Here is a 25,956-nt window from a genome sequence, read left to right on the forward strand (position 1 = left end):
GCGGCTCTCCAGGTTTACCGTGTTAGTTCAGAAAAATCTTCTCACTTGTCTTGTAATACACGAAAGGTTGACTGATGGACTCCTTCATTCAGGCTTGTATGCAAACGCATAACAAACCGGTGTTCCGCTAACAACTGCCTACATGTGCTTTTCAAGGCCCAGCATGTTCAACTGGGGCTGCTTTGCTTTCTGAATGAGTCAAATTGGACTGCACACCACCCACTCTGTGGACCGCTTGGAAAGAAAGTAAAGGCAATATTATAGTGTTGGGTTATGAATTATGAGATGTGCTTTTCTAAAAAAAGAATAAAACACACAAAACAGGGTAAATTTGATCTCTGCAAATACATTCGATATTAGAAATCACAGTTCGGGAACATTTCGTAGCAGTGCTGTGCTGTCTTCAATGCAACACAGCAAGACAAATGTTAGGAGAAAAAAAGTAGAAGGCAACAAAACCCTGAAGAAACTGTTATCCTCTGGTCTTTCTTCTACATATCAGACCTGAATTAACCAGCTGGTTCTTTCAACACCAAGGATGGTCAGCTGACCATCAACACTTTGTAGGGGAAGAGCATGTAGTCTCCAAATGCCAAGTAGCTACAGTGACACGGTGAGAGGGAGGGGGAGGACGAGAGCTGAGCAGTGAGCAATAGTTCACTAGATGTGGGATACAGAGTGGGATCTGCAGCAGAGCAAGATCAGATAGCAGATTTACCAAGAAAGTGTGAGACACGTGGAAGAAGAGAGACTGTCGACTGCCCATGGCTCTAAAATAAGAAGTGAGGAATAGATTTTTTGATTTGACCAGACCCAGCAGACCACGTGAGCACAAGATTTATTTAATTAGGGATAGCTGTGATTAAGTTCTGCAAGACTGAAGGTCAAATTTACAACTTCACTGCTTCACTAAAGTCATCTTAGAGCATTGGCTCTGTTTTTTGATGCACTGGATATCAGCAGAGCAGTAACGTTGGAGTACCTGACTGCAGGAGTGACTGTTACACGTTCCTCACTCAGAGGAAAGCGAGATGCAAAACAACTAAGAGGAAGAAGCATGAAGATACTCTGTGGCCAGTTACTTTCCTGCCTCAGGAGGACTGAGTGGCTCTACCCATAACCAGAGAGGGGAGGTGAAGGGAGCCTGAAAAAAACCATGCAGCACTTTGGCTGGAAAACTGAGAGATATTGAGAAGACAAAAGTTGGATATCAGCATTTACTGGGAACATTTGCACACAAGGTAAGATATTTAACATTCATGATAAAGAACTTATATAGTGCATATATTTGCAAACTTCCCTTCTTAGATTCAGTGGCCCGTCTGTTGGATTAAAAGTGACTGTCAATGAGGGAGGTTTTCATTGTGATAAAAGTCAGCAGAGAGAAAGGAGCTCCAACAGAAGTGGCTCCTCTCAGCCCAGCAGGCAGAGTGTGGCTTCTCAGATAGCTGGTGATCAGTCACACAACATATTAGATATTAATATCCCTACTAGATCCTGCTTCCTAGCAACTAGACCACTGAGCCTGGAAGCAAGTATCTGCAATACCTGGATTTCTCACTCATATGCAAAGGTTGTTATCATCAATTAATTTGTCATCATGCAGGATAAAGTCTGAAATATAATTAAAGCAGAATTTATTGTTCACCAGCTGATATGTTGCATGTTGCATGTCCTCCTGAAAATGAATGGTCGTCTATCCATGGCTACAGGAGCTATAAAAAAATCTACAATGAGAAAATATGCACATGAGACTTTACAAAGAAGACTTTTTGTTTGGCAATAAAAAAATATCACATCATGCTTTGATTCCTAATAATCTCTTTATTTCAATGTTGGTACAGTTAAAATCTTTAGTAAAACAAACCGTAAAACATTTTCCAGAGGTACTGCATTGGTTTCTAGACACAGCAGCTGGATGTGTGACCTCATAATGTTCACAGATACTCGTTCAGCCATCTAGATAAATTCTACATAGTGGAGAAAATCTACAAGGCAACTCTGTGTCAGCCAGTTGTAAAAGCAGGTGCTTTTCCTCTGAGTCTCGTCAGTGTGCTGTGCAATGGTGCTACTTGTTACGTTAATAATCACATCTACACTTCATAAGAGCAAACTGCCCCCCCCCCCCCCCCGTCATATCAGTAACACCTCTGAAATAAAACAGACGAACATCACAGCAGCAAAATCTAAATAAATACTGAAAGTATTTGATTATCATTTAAACTGCAGCATCGTCCATTTTAAATGAATGCTTAATATGTTTTAATAGTGAAGTCTGCCTGCCTTCTTGTTGGTTAAAATGACCCATATTTCTACATATGTGTTTGGAAATAAAATCGTGTAAACAAAACTCACTATTGACTAAATTGTTGGAAACTAAAGAACGTTCCTCAGACCATTTGTATGCAATTCAAAGAATCCAATAACAGAGGCATGTTTCCTTGATCTCAGATTATTACCAGTAATCACCACTAACTAGAGCATGCTAGCATGCCCCTCAAAACTCTCGATTCTTTCAAACAATAGAAAAATATTTGGATTTCACCTTTAGGAAAGTGAAGCTCAGACATGTTTCTATAAAATCTCCAGACACCATTGTTGTGGGTGATGTAATGATATTGTTCTGTGTGATATTGACATAATCAAAAAGCTTGCATTCAACATCATGGAGGCCATGAGGGGCAGACCAACAAAAATCTGTAATCACATGTGGATTACTTCCTTTAAAAAGCACTTTTTAAGACTTAGTGTGTCTGTTCTTTTTCTGTAGTAAAGAAATAAAATATGTTTCTTTCATTATCAATACAAGCTTGAAATAATACGTTCACTTGGATAAAACTCCCCTTCACAAAAAAAAATAAAAAAGATTTCACTCATAAATGTGATCCCATCGATTTCTATCATGAAGCCATTTGTTCTCAATCTGTCTCCATGATACCCAGTTCTGCTCCGTCTTTTTCAGTCCACATTACTTTCCAGTGGAGCCTCACTGGGGAATCACACAGCCTCATCACAGCACTCCAGTGACTCTAATAGTTGTGCCAGCTGGAGGAAACAGAAGATACGTCACATAAAATGGCAGGGCATTGGATTAGCTGGCTATTTCTGTACCTTGTTGATCAGCGACACATGTATTGTATATTGTGGAATATTTCCAATGGACAAGAGAAGAGAGGCAGACTGTTAAATAAATGATCAATGTAGGTGTGCAGAAGGTGCTATATAAATAAAGGGAGTATTTAGTTGAAAAACTCATTTAAAATAATAACAATTGTATGTTGATTAAGAAAGAAAGAAAGAAACAAAGATACTTTACCTGTAAAAGCCTAATAAGCTGGAAGCTATTGCCGGCAGAACTATCAATCTTAAAGCTACTAAATAAAACAGGGAGTGACTCATGACAAAGGTCTGCATACTTTAATCATTATCATCATTAACCAAAATCTGATTTTAGTGAGTCATACTGGAAATCCTAAAGAAAGAAAAATGAATAGAGAAAAAATAGATTTAATCATGTAAAAATGTAATTGGAAGAGTAGATTTCCACTGCGTTTGACTAATGAACGAGATGTACACTGATGTACTGATAACCTGCCTTCCTTTGTGGCTGTAATCTTAATTCTTTACATAAACAAGGCCAATTGTGTCCTGTCATCTCCATGCAGGTTTCAACCACCCATAATGTGGTGTATTAATACTCTGTCTGGTCTTTTCCAGGAATCCATAGTTCCCATCAAGCCTGTGCTGGACGGAGCGGTGCTCGTCGGGTGTACCTGCTCAGTTTTGTTTATGATCAGGCTGATAGCATCAAGTCCTGTGGCTGTTTCCCACTGAGGCATGAGTGTGGGAAGGGCCCACCACCACAGCTTCTTGTCCTGTGAAGAGGAAAGCCTTCGACTCAGCATCATGCCAGCTGTGGGCAGCTTTGGCAATGGAAAGATCCACACAAGACGCAAATGCCACAGTCGGTTTGTCAGCAAGTCCGGCCAGTGCAATATCCACTTCTCCAACATGGACGAGAAGTCGCAGCGGTACATATCGGACATTTTCACAACTTGCGTGGACATCCGCTGGCGATACATGTTCCTGCTGTTCAGCCTGGCGTTTGTGGTGTCCTGGCTCACGTTTGGCTTGGGCTTCTGGGTCATCGGCCACCTTCACGGCGACATGGAGCACGTAGGAGACGATAGTTTTGTTCCATGCGTCACGCAGGTTAACACCTTCGTGGCGGCATTCCTGTTCTCTGTCGAGACCCAGACGACCATCGGCTACGGCGCTCGCTACGTGACGGAGGGATGTCCAGGAGCCATCTTCTTGGTGGTCTTTCAGTCCATCATGGGCTGTATTATCGACGCTTTCATGATTGGCGCCATCATGGCCAAAATGGCGAGGCCCAAAAAGCGTGCAGAGACAATCATTTTCAGCCACAACGCCGTGATCGCTTTACGTGACGGGAAGCTTTGTCTCATGTTCAGGGTGGCGAACCTTCGGAAGAGCCACATTGTGGAAGCTCATGTGCGGGCCCAGCTGGTGAAGCCTCGATACACGGAGGAAGGCGAGTACATCCCCATGGATCAGATCGACCTGAACGTCGGCTACGACAAGGGCACAGACCGCCTCTTTCTGGTCGCCCCCCTCACTGTCATCCATGAGATCGATGAAGAGAGCCCACTGTTTGGCATCAGCAAGCAAGATCTGGAAACATCCGACTTTGAGATAGTAATCATACTTGAAGGATTGGTGGAAGCCACGGCCATGACGACGCAAGCCCGCAGCTCTTTCCTCTCCTCGGAGATCCTGTGGGGTCACCGCTTTGAGCCCATTATCTTCGAGGAGAAGAGCCAGTACAGGATAGATTTCTCCTGCTTTCACAAAACATTCGAAGTACCATCTACCCCCAGGTGCAGTGCAAAAGACATGGAGGAGAGAAAATTCCCAGCGTCCGGAGCAAATTCCTTTTGTTATGAGAACGAGCTTGCCTTCATCAGCAGGGACGAAGAGGACGAGGAAGGAGACGTGGACAAAGATCAAGACAAGAGCTGTTCATCAGAGCTGACTCCCCTCAGACAGGATCAATCGTCCTCGCGTAGAGAATCCGAAATTTGACTTACTGTCCGATGCTCGTCTCAGTGTTTCTGGATGCAGAGTGATGTCTTAAAAAGAACCCTATGACTGTCAGTCCACTGATACGAGGACTTCATTGAAGACATGCCTGCTGCGGGTGGAGGACCAGCGGTAATAATCTCCTCATGTGAGGATAAAACTCATGATTTCTCTCTTTGGAAGAACTTTATTATTGCTTTCCTGAGATGATTCTTGAGCTTCACCAAATGGAAACAAGCCTGTCACGTGCTGATAACTGTCTCAGCTGCAGAAAACAATGTTAAAGTGCATGAAAATAGCATCATTTGGGACAAATATTTTCAGAAACGTTTGGTAGATCTGGTGCAACTATTTGTGGGCGCTATTTCTGTAATATACATTCTACAACTAAGTGTGCAGTGAAACTGACACTGGATGAATTGAATACATTTAGCACAATACCATCACTTATGTGAACAAAGAGACTCTAGATATTTCACATTATACAGTGTCAGTAACTAATTTCCATTAGTTGGCACAGGTATTTTACTTACATACAGGATGGACTGCACAACAAACAAATTGGAGTCGTGACGGTATCACGAAAAGGGAAAACACTTGGTAGGTTTTATATGCAAGCAAGGAAAACTATTCGTCTCTCTCTTTCTTTTAAGCCAGTGAGAAACATTTAACTCGTGTTAATGATCTGATTTCTTTCACTCTCAAAGAAACCTCATGACTTTTAGGAGACTAATCTCTGTCCCTGCGCTTGTCCTAAGGATCACATACATCATGATAAAATAAGGAAAGCACATGTCAGGCTTCATCATCTAATATTGGAAGAATATCTGTCAGAACAATGTTTGTTTGATTCCTGACTATGGCAGTTTTCTCTCCTACCTGAACGGTAGCCAGTTAATCAAGGTAATGGTATTTTGAGTTGGTATAAAAGGCAGAGTTTCTCAAATATATTGATAATTGTTATTGGATCTTGATACCTGCTTTATGAATGAGAAAATCAAGCTGACACTGATGTTTTTGCAGTGGATAGAAAGTTAGTTTTGTCTGTTTTGTGAAAAGGAAAAGTGCAGGAGGAACAAGCACCATCTAACAAATCTTAACTTTCTGTTGTAGTTATGTCTCTTTAAAATCCTGTATTTTTCACCTTTAAAAACAAAGACTTTAGCTATCAGGACTAATTGCACTTTCTCAGGTAATGTTGAGTGAAAATAAATCAAATCCCCCCCAAAACACGCAGAACTAAGCTGCTAATAATATCCAACAGATAAGGTTGTATTCTACACCAGCATCCACTCAGCAAGGTAACATTATAAGGTGGATGAAAAACAAATAGTTAAAAGTGACTCCACTGTGGGTGAAATCATGAACTCCACATGTACGTACCGAAACCCTTTTACAAACTGGACAAATCTGTTTGCATATCTTCATTGCAGCCATTGTATTGCACAGTCGCACAGAGTTTCAGCAGATTGTCATATAGAATAAATAAGTAAATTCTATAACTTTCTGAACAGAATTATACCTGCACAGCTTTATCTTTGTAAATGTGTCACGGCTCCGAAACACATTGACCCCTGGTAATTCACAACCGATAACAAGCACCTCGAGTTCAACCTCAAGATAGGAAAACACAGAAAGAACAGGAGACTCAAACTGTAATCTCTCCAATTAGTAATCATACACTCGCAGCATAATTTTGGAGGGACCCCCCAGGCAATATAAAAAAAAAAAATCTAATTAAAGTCTGAAATGAAGGCCTGTCTTACGTGTGTCCTGTGGGAGACAGAGCGGAGTCACACTGTGTCACATCTGTGCCCTAAATCCAGCTAAGAGGCCCCGACTCAAAAAATAATGACAAGAAGGGAAACCATGACACCAAACCAAAGACGCCACAGGGGCTCTACGTACATCTCCTCAAGAACTTCAGTCTTCGTATCAGTCTGAGTTACTGGTGTGACGTCTTGTGTAACGTTGCAGAAAGATCCTCAAACTTAAAGAAGCTTTGAATCGGTTTTCCCCATTGCCAAGTCAGTAGAAATATAGTGCACATTCAAGAGCAATGGAAGTTGGAAAAAAGTTTTTTTTAATTGACTTGAGTTAAATCACCCGATTTAAAAGAAAAGTATAATAAATTGTTATTGTCCATCAAGGCTGAAATTTGTCTTCAGTTCAACAGACAAAATCTGGGGGTGTTCTACCTTATAGAAAATTGTGGCTGCGGTATTGAATCTGTTGCTATAACGTACCAGTTCAAGCTGTTTTTTCTTTGTTCTCGTGGCGACATCACTCTGATTCTTTCTTTTATAATAAAGAGGGTGATGATAAATATTTGTAGGTCGGTCTATTTTTTCGGATCCCCAGCGAGATGAAATAGTTTTCCCTCCACATTTCTCACACTAAAAAGCACCATGTGGGTTATTATATGCACCTGACTGCCATTTCAGCACATTTCAACATATTTGTGTTTGTATATTGCTGACTTGTGCTGAAAATATCAGGGATAAGCTCTAAATAACAAATGGTGGTTCCTCTGCCATTTGCACAAAGAGTGGGGTCAAGGACTTCCTGCATGTAAAAAGAGCAAAGAGGCACAGGGTTTTTTTTTTCTTCTCTCCATTGAATATTGTAAATATATATTTTGTTCAACTTCTGTTTCTGGTGTAAGATCTCTCCGGCTGAATAATTGCTAAATATCACTACATAGTGGAAACACTTTCTTTGCTTTAAAAAGGCTGAAAGAATAATGCAGTGAACGACTTGGATCTCCTCTTGCTGTCTTCCACTGAACACATTTGAAGCAATCTCAACTATCTTTTACACCTTGTTCTCTGCTCTCCGGGTTTTGTTTGATTCTGTGAGACGACAATTCAAACAATAATGGCAGAATGAGAATAAATCATGCTGTTGACCACAATAAAATGTCTGACAAAGCCAGCACAGCTTTAATTCTTTTCACTTTTATATGTAGATTTCCATGATGTTCAGGGATTACGTCATCACGTGGATCTGTAGTCATTGTAAGATCCTAGCAAACAATCGGAGCAGTGAGGGTAGACGTGCACGCTGCCGGATAAACAAGGAACGGATTGTAATTCATGGCTGTGATTTGGTCGGATGGTATCGGGCCGGGGTCAGGGGTTTCTTCTTTCACTCTTATGTAACCAATCAGGCATCTCCCAGCATATATATGGACACGACTTGGCAGATCTTTTGCATTTCACTGCCCTGTAACCTTGAACACCAGAGAAGAGATCACACACACACACCCGGGGAGTCACACCCTCTCGGAAACTCAATGACAAGCTTTTGCCGCCGTCATTTCTTATTATCAGAGTGTAATATGTTGCTCCTCCTTCGCCCCTTCTTCAAAGAATAATTAAAGTTTTCACTGATGGCAAATGTTCCAGTGGCGTGTAAAATGTTGACATTTAGGTAGAAATATAACTCGATCTGATCATAAAGCTGTCCTGATTGTTTTTCATCCGGGTATCATTTAATAAGAGCAGACACACACACGAGGAGCCAAATAGTGGGTGAGACACATTAAACTCTCATCAGGTTTCAGTCACAGATTAAGCTGTCCCATGTTGTTACACCTTCACCTCTCAAGGTTTCTCATAATCGAAGGTCTAATTTCTTACTTATTTCGTGCCGTATCCTCTGAGATGGAGGGAGCTCTGAGAATAAACCTGGGAGGCTTCCCACCCACTCTCGCGGTGTTGGAGGAGGAGAAGCCGTGGAGGGTCAGTCTTCCAACATGCAGAGTGGGCTGCTGAAAGGCAAATTCAGCCCTAATTGGAGCGGCTCTATTCTTTCCCTCGGCTATAAGAAGAGGAGGCTGGAAAAAAACGACAACGCAACACTCACAGCTGCATTTTCTTCTCTTGGATTATAACTTTAGATATTTTAGTCCAAAATTACAATATTAATCCACAATTTTGGGTGTATTTTTCAAAGCTTTTTTTTTTTTTTACCAGGAAAATGCTTGTTTCTGTTGACATTAAAAACACCTTGAAAGCTGTTTGATTCAATTCAAATTTTCTCTGAATTTCCACTGACCAAAAAGCAGAATGTACCTTAATGTTGTTCTGAGAACTCACAACTAACACTTTTATTTCAATTTCTAATTTGATTTCAAGATACTAGTTCTTAATTTGACTTTGTGCTAACCTCAACAAGTTATATGCGTTTTAATCACTTGAGTTCATTCAACTCGAGCGAGATAAATTAATAAATCAATAATGTATCTTTCCCGTGGGCTCACCACCTGCAGGAAGGTTCTTAAATGGTGCATTGTGATCTGGGTGACAGTGCTCAGACTGTCACCCCCGCGACCCGGAAACGGATAAGCGGAAGAAAATGAATGAATGAATAATGTACCTTAAACATCCATTTAGACAATTTGGCTCTCTCATGTCCACAACTGGCCAATTAAAACACGTAAAACGAGTTTATCAGTTATTTCCAGTATTGAATCATTTAACTGAGATAAATATGTATTTCATTGTGAAGCACACAAGTTGTTATTTTAATTGTGTGTACCCGATTATTTCATTTGGTTGTTTTTGGATGAGGGAATGATTTCATGACATATTCTTTCTGAGGAGGGCATATGCCAGATTATTTCACCTCAGTGTAGGGAATGACACAGCTTTGACCTGGTGTGATGCTCAGGATGTGAAGCAAAACAAAATGAGTCTCCAGGCAGTTATTGAGTGCATTAAGTCCATCCACCCATCTTCTGGATCTCTAGACTGAGATTCAGTGTTTCAATGTTCTGGGTGACGAGTGTCTTTCTTGTAAAAGAAAAAAATAAAATTCCCTCCGACGACTCGACAACAGGACATAACGTGAGGTCAAACAAAGTACCTTTTCATTATCATGTTACAGTTTTCTTTCCATTCACAGTCAAATCAGAGCGTTTAATCGGTGTCGTGTTTTTCTTTTGATGCGTGTGAAAGGTTTATAAGATCAAGAAGTGAATGGAAAATCACCGGATAGGGAAAAAAAAAAAAGCTCCACCCTGTCTGAGAAAGTACAAGAGAGGAAGCCGGTGTTAGAAACCATGGAGGACTGGACTGTAATTTATATGTTTACATAACTGCCTCAAGTAATATGCAAATAGAACCCGTGTGAATCTTTATTACGTAAGGAAAAGAAAATTACACAAACTTGGAATAACAAATATTAAGAGCACGTAAAGATGGTTCTATTTTAAATGTTGCTTTCATATTTCACTGTAATCCTCATGTGAACGATATGGAAAGCTTTATTTTTAAGAAATTATTAAAAGAAGATCACCTAGAAATTAACACAAACAATTAAAAGTACTCCATGCAATCATATTCAGTGATCAACAGATCAATCATCTGAACAGAAAAGACAAATTACACCCATCGCAGGTCAAACTCAGAGAGACTAACAACCACACACACTCATATTTACACCTGTAGGCAGTTTTAGATTCACCAGTCAACCTCAGGTGGGTGTTGGTGAGCTATGACAGGACACTGGTGACAAAGTGAAAACTGAATTCACGACTTTCATATTACGGGATGAAATGAGAGTAAAAATGCAGAAAAAGCAGGACAAACTTTGAGTGGCAGCGTTCCAGCTGTCCTACACAGATATGGAAAAATAAAATGTTTAATTCATGTTTTATATTAATGAGATCAGCATAAACTGCAGGCTTAATTTTCATCATTCAACATCAATATTTGAAATATTTTTACTGGTGAGAGTTGTCCCCCTAATATTAAAGTAGTCGCCGGTATAAAAAGACATTTTTGGAAAAAATTTATTTTTAATTGAATACAGGATTTGGACACTTTGCTTGAACTGTTTATGGTGAATTTATCATCTACTAGTCCTTTCACAAGACAGGTTTGCGCTTCAAAAGATCCTTCCAAATACATCATAATGTATTACATTATCAAAAACAAACCAAATGAGACTTATGAGCTCTAAAACAACATAATCTCTATCACCCCTCTTTGTCTAGACACTAAGGTTGTGTCTACAGATATCCTCCAAACATGTGAGCATCAGTTTGATTCTAATTTATCTCTATAGTTAAAGATGTGTCACTGAAGTACACCAGTGTTTACAGTTGAGTCTGATCATCTCCCTCCGAGGTATTTAGTTCATGGAAACATTCGCCCTCCAGCTGAGCACATCACTCAGTGACACTTGCTGCTCCAGCCCCGACTCCTGCAGACGTACAGTATTTGATTACAGCAACAGGCTGATTGGATTACAGGAGGCTCTGACTCAAATACCGACAGCAAACACAGCAACTGAGAACTTCCTGCTGGGAATAAACGAGCAGAGAGGAACCCAAAGTACAGCGTGCCCCACACCCAGACCAGAGGCAGTGAGACTGAAACCTGCAGAACAGCCCTGCACCCTACATGAACCTCACACATCTGACCCAGTGTGTTATTTAGACTGTTTTTTTTCCTGAAATGATGGTGACATATTTTGTCTTCCAGAAACCACAATAACAACAACACGTCAAAATGTTTTGGTTGTTTCTTTTAAATTTTGATTATGGCCTTGGGTGTCTAGTTTGCATGTTCTCCCACCCGTTGGGGATTTTCTGAGTATCCTTAGATTCTTCACTAAAAGTACAAAAGTGTGTTAAAGGTCCATTTCTGCCTCTGAATTGTCTGTAATTGTGAATGTGTGTATGAATGTCTCTCTGTTTTCACACACTGTCAGCTGGGGTCACTTCCTGCACCAAACAATCTGTCATTGGATAAATATATAACTCACAAAAACATTTGTCTTTTGTATCCATTTTATTAAAAAGATAAAATGTCCACGCGACAGTGACATCATATTGAGAAAGTGGGGTGTTTAAGTAGAAGTATGAAATGCTCATTTCAAACAATTCATTAAAACATAAATCAACAACAGTGGAGGGTATACAACAACAACAACAAATGCCAGTGTCTAACTTGTCGTGTGCCTCTGCTGAGGCATCACGGCATCCCACTGGGCCCTCAGGTCAATGAGGTTCTGGCTTTACAGAGTTACGAGCTTCTCCACGGCCACTCGGCTGATTCCAGAGGACTCAGGTCTGGAGAAAGTGCAGGTCATTCTGTTTGAGGTTCTTCAGTTTCCAGCAGCCGCTCCTTAATAATGCCACCTCCATGAGCATTGTCGTCCATGAAGATGACATAAGGCCTGTGTAGTTCAGGTAGAGGCACAATGACTGGATTAATGAGGTTCTTCCAGTAGTATGGGATTGTCACTCTACCATTGACAAAGTGTAGAGTAATTCTGTATTGACTAGACACTCCTGCCTGCACTGTGACTGAAACAACACCTGGATGGATTATGGCAGCTTAAGAAATTTTTTTTAAACAAAAACAAAACCCCTTGATAATAAAGTTATAGAAATATTTGAAATTGTTCATGCATCTTTTAACTACTAAACGTTTAACTTCAACTATTTAAAGTGCGCAAACATTAAAAGCGTTAAAACAGTGAAAGATGTATATAAATGTATAGTTATCCTTACTGACCATCACTGTAGAACGTGTTCTGCTTCTTACTGTGTCACAACATACCTGTTTGTCCTCTGAAACGCCTCTTTGCTGCCCTCTTGTGGAAGATCACAACCAGTGAAATTGTTTTATTGTGAAAATCACCACGAGGCACAACGCAACAAGAAGGCTGTCTTATTAAATACATTTTATTACGTAAATGACATAGTTTTGGCTTTCTTCAAACACAAATTCTAAGCTGAACATTTTGAAGTATTTCTGTTGGGTGGAATAGCACAACATGCATTTCTTTTGAGTCCTCTCTTGTTTTGAGATTTGAGCATGTGTTTGTGTCTATTTATACACGTAATTCATCTGACCAGACAAAGTCGCTCGCCGAGTCGCCCACATTCACCCTTGTGGTGAAACACCACATATCCCCCGCCAGGATCTGCAGTTTTCAGCCCCCCCAGTTGCCGTGGTCGTCTTCTTCCATTTTCAGGATGTCCGTCACCAGGCCGGTGCCGATGGTTCTGTTTCCATCTCTCAGAGTGAACCTCTGGCCTTTCTCCAGGACCATCGGCTGGCGGAGGACAAGTGTCAGCGAGGTGTCCTCACCCGGCATGATCATTTCCTGAGGGTGGAGACAACAACGCATGAGTGGTAAATATTCCACCACTGGGACGCATTGAATTTGGTCCTCAAACACAGACACAGACACAGACACAGACACAGACACAGACACAGACACAGACCTTCTTCTTGGGCAGAATGACTCTGCAGGCCATGTCCCAGGTGAAAGAATACATGACAGGCATGAAGTTGGTGACAAACGGTTTGTGTCGGCCTCCCTCCTCCTTACTGAGGATGTACACCTGTGTCACAAAGAGCATGAAACGCTTTACATGTAAAAGAAAGACAAACAGGAATCTTGTGCTTTTGCACTAAATGCACTAAATAAGAAGATCTACAGGCCAGATGTGCCCTTTCACTCCAAGTATAAAATCACCAAGTGTTTAAATGTTGAATAAATCAAAATCTTGGCTTTCAATTGGATAAAAAATTTTTTTTTCGAGTTAAAACAACTCAAAACTGACATCATACTAAAACACTGTTTTAATAATAATATACAGCAGGGATGGAGCCACTGTGACCAGTGAGAAGGCCAAAATCTTTTATCCTCTTTACCAATCAAGCCAAACTGATCGACTACATCTAGCACAATGTCTTATGGGAATTACGGCAGTGAAAAAAGAAGGGGACAGAAATGGTCTAATTTGGATCAACATGCATCTATTTTTTTTAACTTTGAAATAAACCAAGTAATAAAGTGCCTAAAAATTACTACCATCCTACCACGACGTATTAAAACAAGAACTTATTGATTTCTGTAAATCGGACCTGTGCCGAGACTTTCTGGTGGGGCATGATGGATCCGGGTTTGCACATCACCATCCCTCGCCTGATGTCCTCCCTCTTCAGGCCTCGGACCAGAGCGCCCAGATTGTCTCCTGCCTCCGCCCGGTCCAGAGATTTGTGGAACATTTCAATTCCTGAGCATGAAGACGAAGATCAGTGCCTGCCTGTGTACCACTCCCCGTGACACAAAGTACACTCATTTTTCTCAACGAAATACGAATCGGAGCCATCGAAAGACTTTTAATGCAACGTTGGGGGTAATCAACATAAGCTCCTCCTCTGATTTCCTGTCGGGTTTATTTCCACTCACCCGTCACCACAGACTTGTTGCTGCGATTGTGGCCCACAAACTCGCATTCGTCTCCTTTCTTGATGATTCCTCTCTCCATGGTGCCGGTCACCACTGTGCCTCTGCCTGAGGGACGAGAAGTGACCTTCAGAGTCGGGGCGACACTAAACAGCATCGTTCTCCTGAGTAACCCAGTTTTCAGCTTGAAGTCAAATGTCCGCAGACATTTCAGTGTATTTTTCAATCTGCAGTTATTAAAATAAAATATTTTGCTAATGTAACTTAAGTACTGGAACACAAAAGAAACAATTATGAAGGAAAAAAAAAAATTCGCTTTGCAACAAGAAACCAGTAATCATCCCCTGATAGATTTGAATGGTTTTTCTTACCTGGGATGGAATAAACGCCTTCAACAGGCAGAAGGAACGGCTTTTCCAGTTCTCTCTTGGGCAGAGGAACATAAGAATCCACAATTTCCAGCAGCTGCATCACTGCCTTCTGTCCCAGCTCGGGCTGCTTGCCCTGAGACCAAGGACAAACAAAGCAGTGAACTTTGTTAGAGGTTATTTAATGACAGTTTCTGCTTCCAGTGAACTCATAATGTGCAACACACGTGATGTGTGTCTTGTGCATTTGCGATTTGATTTATTTTCTTTATGAGCAACTGCATGCAGCAGCACCGAGGGTCAGATCTCACCAGGTCATCATGATTGTCATCATATTACTGTAATCTAACTCCAGTCAGTGGAACCAAAGGAGCAACAACTGACTGGTGAACTCAGCAACGTTTTAACTCGAGAGAATGAAGTCTCATATCAAATGTCAGTGATGACTGTTGATTCTGTACGTTTATGTATTTCTTGTAAAAACATTTGAGAGGAGGTAACAAAGACTTGATTTTAGAGGCCGATTGTGTGTTACACAATTAATGTTGGAGCAGAGGAAACGGAAGATCCGCTGAATAAGCGACATTTCTTTTAGATTTTGAAAAATTCCCTGAAAGTCCTGAATGAGTCATCAAACCTTTGATAATATTTCACCGGAAACAAGGCTAAAGTACATTTTTACAAATGCTTGCCAAAGAACAGAAGATAAATGAATCCTCAGCCTATAAACAGAAGTTGAACTTTTGGGTAAAGGATGTTTAATTTCACTGGAAATGAAGAATATGTGTTTTAAAAACGGATGATGATTTACTGCGCCTCACCTCCAGAGCACAGAGAGCTGAGCCAATCACCACTGGCGTGTTCTCGCCATCGTAGCCAAACTCGGTGAGCAGCTCACGGATCTCGATCTCCACCAGCTCCAGCATCTCCTTGTCCTCCACGGCGTCGGCCTTGTTGATGAAGACCACCACGTGCTCCACGCCGATCTGCCTGGCCAGCAGGAGGTGCTCACGTGTTTGAGGCATCTGGCCGTCGGTGGCCGCCACCACCAGAATGCAGCCGTCCATCTGGGCCGTGCCAGTGATCATGTTCTGAAAGAGGAAACCAATCCTCAGTCTGTTTGTGGAAACAATCGCGGCGCGTCACGGTGAACTGCTTTCCTCAATCTGACGTCACACGAATGAGAGAAGCGCGGAGCTACCTTGACGTAGTCGGCGTGACCGGGACAGTCTGTGTGGGCGTAATGTCTGTTGGCTGTGGTGTATTCCACATGGGAGGCATTGATGGTGATTCCTCTGGCCTTCTCTTCTGGGGCGTTGTCAATATCTTCATACTTTTTGTAGTTGGCACCACCAGCATCAGCGAGCACTGATGACGGAGAATCAGATTGCGGGTTTGTTTTTTGGGATTTTCTGTCATGTCGGATCTAATTGTATCACAATGTTGAATCCAAGATGAGTTGCCTTAATAATATAAATAAATATATGTCTACTTCTCCTTGAACATCAGTAAATGAAAGTGAACCTTTGGTGATGGCTGCAGTCAGGGTGGTCTTTCCATGGTCAACGTGGCCAATTGTTCCAATGTTCACGTGGGGCTTGTCACGGCTGTACGTCTTCTTAGCTTCTGCAGCAAAGGTCCGTCGGCTCAGAGGCACAGCACACTAGACAGAGAAGAAAAATATAAAAGAATCGAAGGAATGATTATTTACAGAAACATACTGAGAAGTCTGTGAAGTGCAGTTTTTCTGCAAACTTACAAGTTTGAATGAGCTGTGCAGGAGGCCTGGCGAAGACAGCTGAAGTGCTGCGGAGAGGAAACCAACATCAATAAGTGGTCATTTGACTGAATGTTCCAGTGAAGTAGATTCTTTTTCGTTTCGTCATCAGGACTCGCAGGTCAGTGCAACTTGTTTTTACGTATTTGCTGAAACATTGGGGGGGATAATTCAGGGTTCACGGAAGAAAACAAAGTGCAACTGAATTAAAGGCTGCCCACTGATCCTATAAATAGAAGTTAATTGCGGAGAAATAATTTCCCGGATAGGGATCAATAAAGTTGCTGGGGACTGAAATGTAACTTAAAGGTGAAACATTAAGGAGTTTAAGTGTTTATTGTGTGAGAGGCTATTGTCCGATTGCTAATTCATAAAACAGCATTGGGGTTGAAGCACTTTTGTGATGCTCTTGGCATAATATAAACAATGTGCTGGAAACATTCCTGAGTTCATATTGAGATGATGACATCAGAAAAAGGCTGCAGATTTATAAGCTTGACGTTCATAATATGTCTAAAACTCAGTGATTACAGTGTCATGTTCAAGAACCCCATAAAGAAGATAGACGATTGGTCACATGGGGCATTGTCCTTCTGGGTAGAAGTCATCTGTAGTTATTCTCTGTTAACCTCTGATATCAACAAGGTGAAATCCAAGACTTTGAAAACCCCAACAGATAAGAAGTCTGTGAAATATTTAGGCTTTTTTCTCAAACTTGATGATCCATTTTAAAATCTGATTACCAACACCTAAATGCTATTCGCTGCAGGGTGTTTATCAAGACGATGCCTCTCATTTAAAACAACTGAAAACACAAGTTTTCTTCAACAAGGTAAAAGGCAGGTGAGATGATCATGAGCTCTGCAGCTGCTGACGGAGAGCTCCTAAACTCTTTAACCATTCAGATTCAACTGGATCATTCTCCTTCAAATGGAGCAGCTGTACATTTTTCAAAATAGTATGCGTCAAAACAGACATTGGTTGTTTGTACTCGGTTTGATAATCGTCCAGAAAGGCTTCATCCTGCGCTCTGTCGTTAGCTAACCTCGCTGGTAACGTGACCTTGCTCTGCTGCGAGCCTCTTTTTAACGCACCTCCAGGTTTACACAAATCCAAACAAGCAGCTATGTTCTTCATAAAGCAAAGAGCAGTGCCGTGAATCAATGGACGATTAAAGATGCATCCAACATTGGATATTTTAAATGAATTAAACATTTTTACCAGAGAAACATGCACGCAATCCCACAAGCGCCGCCATCTTGGATGATAGACAAACCAAAGACGATCAAAAGGTCAAGATAGTACACTGACAACTGTCGAGGATGTCGTTTCTCACCACGCAAACACCCGCTTCCGTCCAGGAAGTTAAACGTAAAATGCCACTACAGGAAATGAAAAGATATTTAGGTTAAAATGTATTATTTCTTATACTGCAAGGCATGTTTTCTTTTCCAATGATATGAAACAAATTTGCTATAATCCAAGAACAGATTCACAACTTGTGAATCACAACACATTTTTATCTTTTATTTACAACAGTTGTATTTCTCAATCGTTCACTCAATGTTAAAACTATACAATGCAATACGATACAAATGTACTGCCACATAAAGAAGTTATTTACAAAACGTTGTGATGGACTGGTTCACAGCGGAGACTTGTCGTCTCTGTGATGGGGGAAATGGGACTCATCTCAACCTTATGATACTCTCTGTATATGTTGCGTCACTGATTTACCGTAATTTTCGTAAAAGATATACGTTTCCGCTGTAGCTTTTCAAAGCAAAGGGTGTATTTTATAATATAGCTTATTAAGATATCTAATATTAAATCAAAGTTATTGTTCGAGAACATGTGTGGATTAAAATGACTTTGACTTGGGCGCACACAATTCAGTTTGCCTGTTTGGTACATAGACATATATACAAATTTATGCATGTCCATTTGGTCGGGGTTTTACGGTGCAGCATGGCGGCCTCCGTGTCATTCATGAGCTCAGCTCGCTAGAAGGTTCCAGTACGTTCCCGTTCTGTCTTATAAAGACTATATAAATTATCTTGGACTCACATAGAAACAGATCATCCATCAACTCTACTCGACTCTTTGGAGGTAAGACAGAGATAAACTGATTGTGTGTAAATCGTCCATCACATTAGTGGTGATTATGTCTCCATGTATGTATCATAAATACTGCGTCAAGTCAAGTTAACTGTGTTGTAGTCCGTCGCCTTAATTGATGGTGTTTTCTAAAACCTGCATGTTGTTTTTTATTTTGTGTTTCTCGTCCAGTTTGCATCATGTCCGAGGACAGACAGACCAGGAGATACCCCCGGAACCTGCAGGGGGTCCTGCAGCTGGCGGTGGACGCTGGATCCGCCGCGGAGGGTCCTGCTCCTGCGGAGCCCATGTCAGAGGAGGTGGGTGTCTCTGCCTCAACGTGTTTTACTCGGATCTCCTCCCCAGCACACACACAGGTCCAACAATGTGATCAACACACACGTTAGAATCCCTGTGATGTTATTGCAATGTCCTTTCTTTCACATGCACACTCCCCAAGACTTAAAACCATCGCAGTGTAAAGGAAAACAAAGTTAAATATGCTTACACCATCATATATTTAAGTCTCAAGAAAAGCTTTTTGCCTGATTGTAAAGTTTTGAAGGTTGTAAACAGCTTGTGTATTTATAAAAATACAATTATCTACGAAATCTCTTAGCTTGTTCCTAAATAAAAAGTAAGAAGTGCCAGTGCATCACAGGACAAGCGGAGAAACATTCAACCTCACATGCATGCTTTTGGACAGTGAGAGGAAACTGAAGTCCCCAGCACACATACAGCAGGAATCCCATACTTCCATTTAAATTATGAAGACCTATGGTCAAAGGCTCTCCATGCTTCAACATCTTTTATTTTTCTTCAAGAATGGGAACAATTGGACAGTAGAAACAAACAATGAGAATTCACAGAATTCAAAATTAAATTATAAACATCGTACATACAACATAAAATCACCGCCATTATGGAAAATCTGCATTGTGACATTTCAAAAAGAAAAAATTTAGTCTTTATGTTTGGTTGGCTTTCAACGGAAATGGTTCAAATTATCTTTCTTAATATCGGCATTCAGAAATCAACAAGATGTAAATATATACAAAGGTTGAAAGAAATCTAAAAAAAACCAACAAAAAAAACAAATCAATCCGACAATGAAAAGAAAATTACAAGAGGAGCATCAAACCCCATTTTAAAGATTAAGACAAACAGATAAATAAGTAAAACAAATCTGGGGATTATAATAAATTATATTCAGATATGAGGAAACAAACTATATTTATATATTTGAAGAACAGACCAATTCATTTCTGATAGCAGGCCATGATGGGGGGGGGGGGGGGGGGGGGTGCCATATGAGCTTTGTGAATATAGAATCAGCAAATGATGCCAATATTATTGACCAAAAATTAAATTCCTTTCTTTTTCAAAACCATTCCAGTCTGTATTGTTTGATAAGAGAGATTCACAGATCTCTCTATCAACCATTGGTGCATTCATAATCTTTTCATCCTCTTTGTTTTGTTGCAGAGAAAAGCCTGGTTGAGAGAAGCTCTCGCAGAAGTCTGCAAAGGGCAGATGGATGAAGTGGAGCAGATGAAGCAGTGCCTGGCCATATTACAGTGTGAGGAAACCAGCGAAAGCGAGGGCAATGGAGAGGAAGACAGGGGTGAAGATGAGGAGGATGAGCGGGAGTCGGTCTTTGAGTTGCTGTCTGACTTGTGTGAGAATCTGGACAACGCTAGAGGTTTGTGATGATTAAGTTCCGAGTTGATTTTACTTTCCGTGAGAGTTTATAGGCACACGCTACAAAAAGTCTATCAGCTACTATGAAGGTAATGTGTACTGAGTTCATTCTGTGCTTTACAGACTTGATGACTCTCGGTGGACTGGACCTGTGTGTGTCTCGCTATCTGTGTCATGCTCGCGGCGGCCTGAGGTGGCGTGCCGCTTGTGTCCTTGCCTCGTGCGCGCAGAACATGCCGCAGGTTCAAGTTCACTTGCTCGGCATTGGGGCGCTGCCGAAGCTGCTGCAGCTCACAGACTCGGACCCTCACCCCATCGTCAGAGTCAAAGCCTTGTACGCCGTCTCATGTGAGTAGATCTGGTGGATAAAAGCCCAGTTTGGTATCATGTTGCATGGCTTTCTGATGCCTATTTAAACATTACTGCCTCTTAGAGATGAGGCAATTCATTCTTTCAACTTCGTACGTTTTAAAAAAACAACATTTTTTTATGTGGCTCAAGGTCTGGTCCGAGAGCAGGAGGCCGGGCTGCAGGCCTTCCTGTCCCATGATGGTTTCTCGATGCTGATGCGAGGGATGCAGTCGCAGAACGAGAAGCTCAGGACCAAGTCTGCATTCCTGCTCCTCAATCTGCTCATGGCTTATCCAGAGCAAAAAGGTTTGGACGAGATCTGGTCAGGACAGTACAGTGAAGCTGTGTCCATACTGGTGTTTTTGTAAAACATCTTACAACATCACAAAGCTTCAGTTTGACATTTAGCAGCTTTTTAAAGCAGTATAATGAAGAAATAATTAGCCTCCTGCATGACAAAAACTAGTCATTGCACAGTGAATGCAACACATTTTGTTCCAGTATGTAGAGCAAGTGAAGTAACAGTAGTGCAAGAAGTGCACTTGTTTGGACAGTATAGATTATTAATGAAGTAATCCTTCTCACATGGACAGAGTTTTCTTGGGCGACAACCATGTTGTCTGTGTAAAATAGGTAAATGTTTCAAAATCTTTGAGAGGTTCTATTGTTCTGTTACTGTGACTGATCCAAAGATTTTCACTGAGTTTGGTAAAAAAAAAAAAAAAAACACCTTTTCTTTGTTATATTTATTTGATGAAACACATGAAACCCAAGGATCTTCTTGTATATTTGAATTCCTGCAGGTGTGGTGGTCTCTATGGGTATGGTCGAGCAGCTGGTTGCAGTTCTCCGCTTGCCACACTCACCTTTCCATGAGCACGTGCTCGGCGCCCTTTGCTGGTAAGAGACATTCTTCACTTCACCCTTAAAGTTGCATTAATGAGTCTGTCTTCTTGATAATGTATGTGGAACTTTGTTTTGGGGGGTCTGTGCAGCTTGGTGGAAGATTTTCCACTAGGGGTGAAAGACTGCAGGAACCCGGCTCTGGGTCTGGAGGAGCTTCTGAGACAAAGAGCCAAAGAGCTCCAAGGAAAAGAAGAAAGTCAGGTAATTCATATTTTTGAGTTTCACGGTGAAACTGGATTTTTAAAAAAAAAAAAGTGTATTTCCTCGTGTTGCCTGACTGCAAAACTGACAGTAGAAAGACATAAGAACTGAAAGTTTAGGAATCAGGTTAATCATTTCCCACTAAACATCTGATTTGTTTTCTAACAGGAGGAGCTCGACTTCTGCGATCGCTTGAAGGCTTTGTGTTTCCATGGGGGGAAGCAGTCAGACGACAACGGCATGGATCGCTGAAGTCTCTCTCTTTTTTTTCATTTTTTCACACTTCAGCTGTGTGAAAAGATCGAAAGTATTCATGAGCTGGATCAGGGACGTCCTCCTGCTGTGTCTGTCTGTTACGACAGCCATTGTCTATTTTCTGCATGTCATCCAGAAACTGGATTTTGCGTGTGTAAATTCCTGTATGGAACACCTCATCTTTTATTTCAGTGTTTACGTTCTCCATGTGTTTATTGTAATACCAAAACAATCTGTTTTGAGTGTGATGTTTAATCCTTTAAGTGTTAATACATTCAAATGTCAGTTTAGCTCAAATGTATTTGTCTAGATTCAGGTTAATGTGTTTCAAGCATTTCACTTCAGTTGGTCCCTTCACGAAGAAAAGAAAATCACATTTATAAATCATTTATTTATTATTAACAAAACACATTGTCTCATATATACATATAATTCCTGGTTCACATGATGCCACCACGTGCATAGACCACACCTAAACATAAATATCCCTCAAAGTAATTTCATCATTAAATCAGAGAACCGGAATATCCCTTATTGGTGTACAGTGGATGCTTTTTGCTGTTTTATCTGTAGACTTTGTAATTTGAACACAATAGGACTTTTTCTACCATTATTGCAATAGTATGAAATACCTTATGATAGTTTTATTTTGTCACAGGTATAATAAACTATGATTGAAATTCACATTCAGACTTCGAAGTTCCTCTCGCTCCTTTTTGTCCCATTCCACACTTGTTGGATTAAAAGAAAAAAGACTAAGTATAAGAATTGGTTGTACTAAGAATATCAGAGAAGGTCCCTCAGACGTTGGGGATGCCACAGGGACGCTGGTTAAGTTTTCTTCCACTTTCCAAAGTCGTCTTTGTTCTCCGTTGCTTTTACGTCACCAACAGCAATCAAAAGCTGTGCTAAATAGTATGTCACCATGACTGTGATTTTGCTATGCGCCGTTGATGGCATCACCTTAAAAACCTGCAGAGCCAGAGTAATATCAGACACCATGAAGATTAAACTTCCCAACAGAGTTGTTGCACGGCGAGTCTTGATGGCGAAAGCGCCCATCACAGCTATGAGGAAAATGTAGATGCCCACAGCTGGAGTCACTATCTCCGAGTTCGGCGCTTTCCTCAAGAATGGAAACAGGTAGATGTAAAATCCTCCACCGATGGCGAAGACGATCAGAGACAGAGGACGGACCCAGGAGGAAGACGAGTATGTTGCATACCGGCTGGATAAAAAGGAGAGCGAGTAGAGCAGGTGAGCCGCAGCAAAGGCGCCCATTCCTGAAACGGACGGAAGGTCAAATATTAAGGTCAAACTGAAAAACGACAAACAAAACAACATTAATTTTATGGCATGGTGAGGTCAGCAGGTCTACTTAAAGCTGTATTCTATAACACCAAGTGTTTCATCTCCATCTACATACAATGACTTTTGGACCAGTGACACGTGAGGACGAGGAAGTAACTGATTATGAAATTAGTCACTGAAGTACAATTAGTGAAGTGTCTTTCTGTCTGGTTTTCAACCATTGCATCCGTTATTTTATAGCCTTTAGTTTATCATCATATGGTAGATTCACCTCTAAAAATTAGAAATTCAAATAAATAATCTGCTTTGAGTTAGGCTACCATGAAGAAGGCAAGTTGAGACAAAAATACCATCACTGTGGTTTCTTGAGACACTTTGACTGAATCTTTAAAATAATTCTTTTAAAAAAGTGAAGCAAAAGTTACTTTTACAAGTGACGAGTTTCTTTTTAAAATGTTCAATAACAACTCTGTAGTATTTCATCATCAATTGGCCAAACTTCAACTTATTGTACAAACTCTTAGAAAAATGTTTGAATAAAAATTTGCACAGTAGGAATGTAATGCTAAAATCCTTGATTGTCTCTGTCCTGTATTTGGAGTTTGTCATTTGAACGATGATGTGTGGCATGAACATTTCAAGAAATTAGGTGAAACCACTGATCTAATGTATTTCAGAAAGCTAATAATGAGTAGAGTGTCTAAGATGTCCTACAGTTGCCTCAGGCAGAAAATGATGTGGACGATATAAACTGGAGCACAGCAAGATAAAGAAAGCTATAAAAGTAGTGATGGGGAAGATAAAACTATTCATCCGACGGTATAAGAAGAAGTTCAGTTGGGAACACAAGAGACAGTGTCAAAGAAGCGTGGAAGGTCCAAAGTGAAAAGTGAAGACAGGAGAAGAAAGAGACACAAACATATTTGCTGAAAGGAAGAGGATCCAACAACAAAACCATCTGAACGAAACATTGGACCATTCTCCTCGACACCACACACATCAACACCACCATGGAAGAGGCCGTTGTCCAGTGTGCCTGCAAATGTGTGGAACAACGACATCGACCACTTTATAAACAGGGAAAGACAATCACAGTGTGAGAACTGCAGGGAAACTTCTGGGGTTTCTAAAAAGACAGAAACGACTTTCTCAACTACCTTTTGGCCAAATATAAGGAAACAGATGGACAAGGGCCAGCCAAACAGAGACAATTCCAAAAAAATAAACATTTTCTCTCCATTATTTCCTTGGTCATTACAGGGTTTAAAAAAATAAAAGTAACTTCTATGATCTTTCTTTAATGACTTGTATCACACTGCCAAACATGCAGTTTACGCTGCATCAAGAGAAAACTCCAGTTTGTCTTCTTCTAATCATAAATTCGGGCTTCCTACCGTGCAGAAAGTGTTCCGGCCACACCAAGCACCAGTCACCGACCGCAGACAGCAGCAGTCCTCCCACCACACCCAGGACGCTCTGACCTCCGTTCCAGCTCAGCACCGCCGCAGCCAGCAGCAGCACAGGAGCTGTCTTGACGCCTGCGGACATGATGGACGCCGGGGCGTCATGAGTCCACAGGTAAAAGTACAAACCTGTGGACAAAAAGAAAGGCAAGAGAGAGAAAAGGAGAGCACAGGACTGATAGAGAAGGATGGACAGAGAGAATAGGAGAGACATGTCACGACCTTTAACACCAAAGGAAAATGTACTTAAACACTTGTATGTACTTTACAACATTATAGATGAATAAACATATTGAAAATAAAAAAAATAAATGTAAACTGTACCATGTTCCTCCTCTGCCGCCTGTCAAAGTTGTGCGTGTCAAGGATGTCCATCTTCTGCCTGTCAGTGCTGTCGTGACCCCCAATAGAAGTCCCAATGAACTCGTCTCTTTTTTAAAATGTTTTATAGTCGTTCTCGTTCAGCGTCTTGGTCACCAGCACCAACACTCCTCTGATGTTCTCCTGTACCCCTCCTCTCAAATCTCTGCCGTGTCTATCAGAGCGCCAGCGTTTGGCAGCGACGAACTTTGGACCGATCCTCGCTGTCTGATTGTACTCTGATAATCAACGTCCTCCTCCTGTTTTCACTTCTCACGGACAAACAGCTGACCTTTGACCTCTCCGGCCAGAATACACCGGCAACCGCCAACACACAAGGGGCAAAGTTGAACTTGCTATTATAACTAATAAAAAAACAACAACTTTCATTTAAGTCATTGGCTGTAATGAAATAGTAGATCATGTCAAATATTGGCTGAACACGTGACTGTGTGACGTTCTCAGCCTGACATTGAGCTCATTCTTCTAAAAGCATCAGTAACTCTATTAAGTACACGATTAAAAGAAACAAGATGGAAACAATTTGTTAAAACACGTTTCGATTTTCACGTTTTAAAACACTGTTGGACATTTATCCAGAAAGGCAAAAATCCAATTCATTCGACTGTGTCGCCGAGCACAAAGCAACGGATATAAAAGTAGAAACTTTAGAAACATGCTCTGTCTGTGGGGGAAACAACGTGTCAATAAATTGTGTCTGAAACTAAAATTCCTGTTGTAAGTGATTGGTGGTGGAGTGCTGTGTGTACTAATTTCACAGAACAGCAATGATTAACTCGTATCAGTGAGCCAAACTTTGAACTCTTTTTTTTTTGCCCAACTCCCG

The 25,956-nt window shown here is 41.0% G+C and overlaps 4 protein-coding genes across 4 annotated transcripts; 2 read left to right on the top strand and 2 right to left on the bottom strand.

The window, feature by feature from the left end:
* The first annotated feature begins 659 nt into the window (after nucleotides 1–659).
* Nucleotides 660–6,823, top strand: kcnj12b (potassium inwardly rectifying channel subfamily J member 12b). Its single transcript, XM_080487279.1, has 2 exons — nucleotides 660–1,241; nucleotides 3,718–6,823. Exon 2 carries the CDS (start codon nucleotides 3,838–3,840, stop codon nucleotides 5,104–5,106), a length of 1,269 nt encoding a protein of 422 aa, XP_080343405.1. The 5' UTR covers nucleotides 660–1,241; nucleotides 3,718–3,837; the 3' UTR covers nucleotides 5,107–6,823.
* Nucleotides 6,824–12,786: 5,963 nt separating this feature from the next.
* On the bottom strand, nucleotides 12,787–17,741 carry tufm (Tu translation elongation factor, mitochondrial). Its single transcript, XM_080488882.1, has 10 exons — nucleotides 17,686–17,741; nucleotides 16,447–16,493; nucleotides 16,212–16,350; nucleotides 15,889–16,055; nucleotides 15,509–15,778; nucleotides 14,691–14,823; nucleotides 14,323–14,427; nucleotides 13,995–14,146; nucleotides 13,349–13,468; nucleotides 12,787–13,227 (listed from the first exon to the last, which is right to left on the bottom strand). Exons 1-10 carry the CDS (start codon nucleotides 17,720–17,722, stop codon nucleotides 13,054–13,056), a joined length of 1,344 nt encoding a protein of 447 aa, XP_080345008.1. The 5' UTR covers nucleotides 17,723–17,741; the 3' UTR covers nucleotides 12,787–13,053.
* Nucleotides 17,742–18,406: 665 nt separating this feature from the next.
* On the top strand, nucleotides 18,407–22,717 carry hspbp1 (HSPA (heat shock 70kDa) binding protein, cytoplasmic cochaperone 1). Its single transcript, XM_080487657.1, has 8 exons — nucleotides 18,407–18,573; nucleotides 18,754–18,881; nucleotides 20,047–20,263; nucleotides 20,386–20,610; nucleotides 20,764–20,919; nucleotides 21,417–21,513; nucleotides 21,609–21,720; nucleotides 21,889–22,717. The coding sequence occupies exons 2-8, from the start codon at nucleotides 18,762–18,764 to the stop codon at nucleotides 21,970–21,972; spliced, it is 1,011 nt and encodes a 336-aa protein (XP_080343783.1). The 5' UTR covers nucleotides 18,407–18,573; nucleotides 18,754–18,761; the 3' UTR covers nucleotides 21,973–22,717.
* tmem86b (transmembrane protein 86B) lies at nucleotides 22,348–25,329 on the bottom strand. Its single transcript, XM_080487658.1, has 3 exons — nucleotides 25,074–25,329; nucleotides 24,681–24,924; nucleotides 22,348–23,258 (listed from the first exon to the last, which is right to left on the bottom strand). The coding sequence occupies exons 1-3, from the start codon at nucleotides 25,122–25,124 to the stop codon at nucleotides 22,807–22,809; spliced, it is 747 nt and encodes a 248-aa protein (XP_080343784.1). The 5' UTR covers nucleotides 25,125–25,329; the 3' UTR covers nucleotides 22,348–22,806.
* Between the last annotated feature and the right edge of the window lie 627 nt (nucleotides 25,330–25,956).

The sequence above is a fragment of the Lipophrys pholis genome, assembly GCF_963383615.2.
Source record: "Lipophrys pholis genome assembly, chromosome: 19".
Lineage (NCBI taxonomy): Eukaryota > Metazoa > Chordata > Actinopteri > Blenniiformes > Blenniidae > Lipophrys > Lipophrys pholis.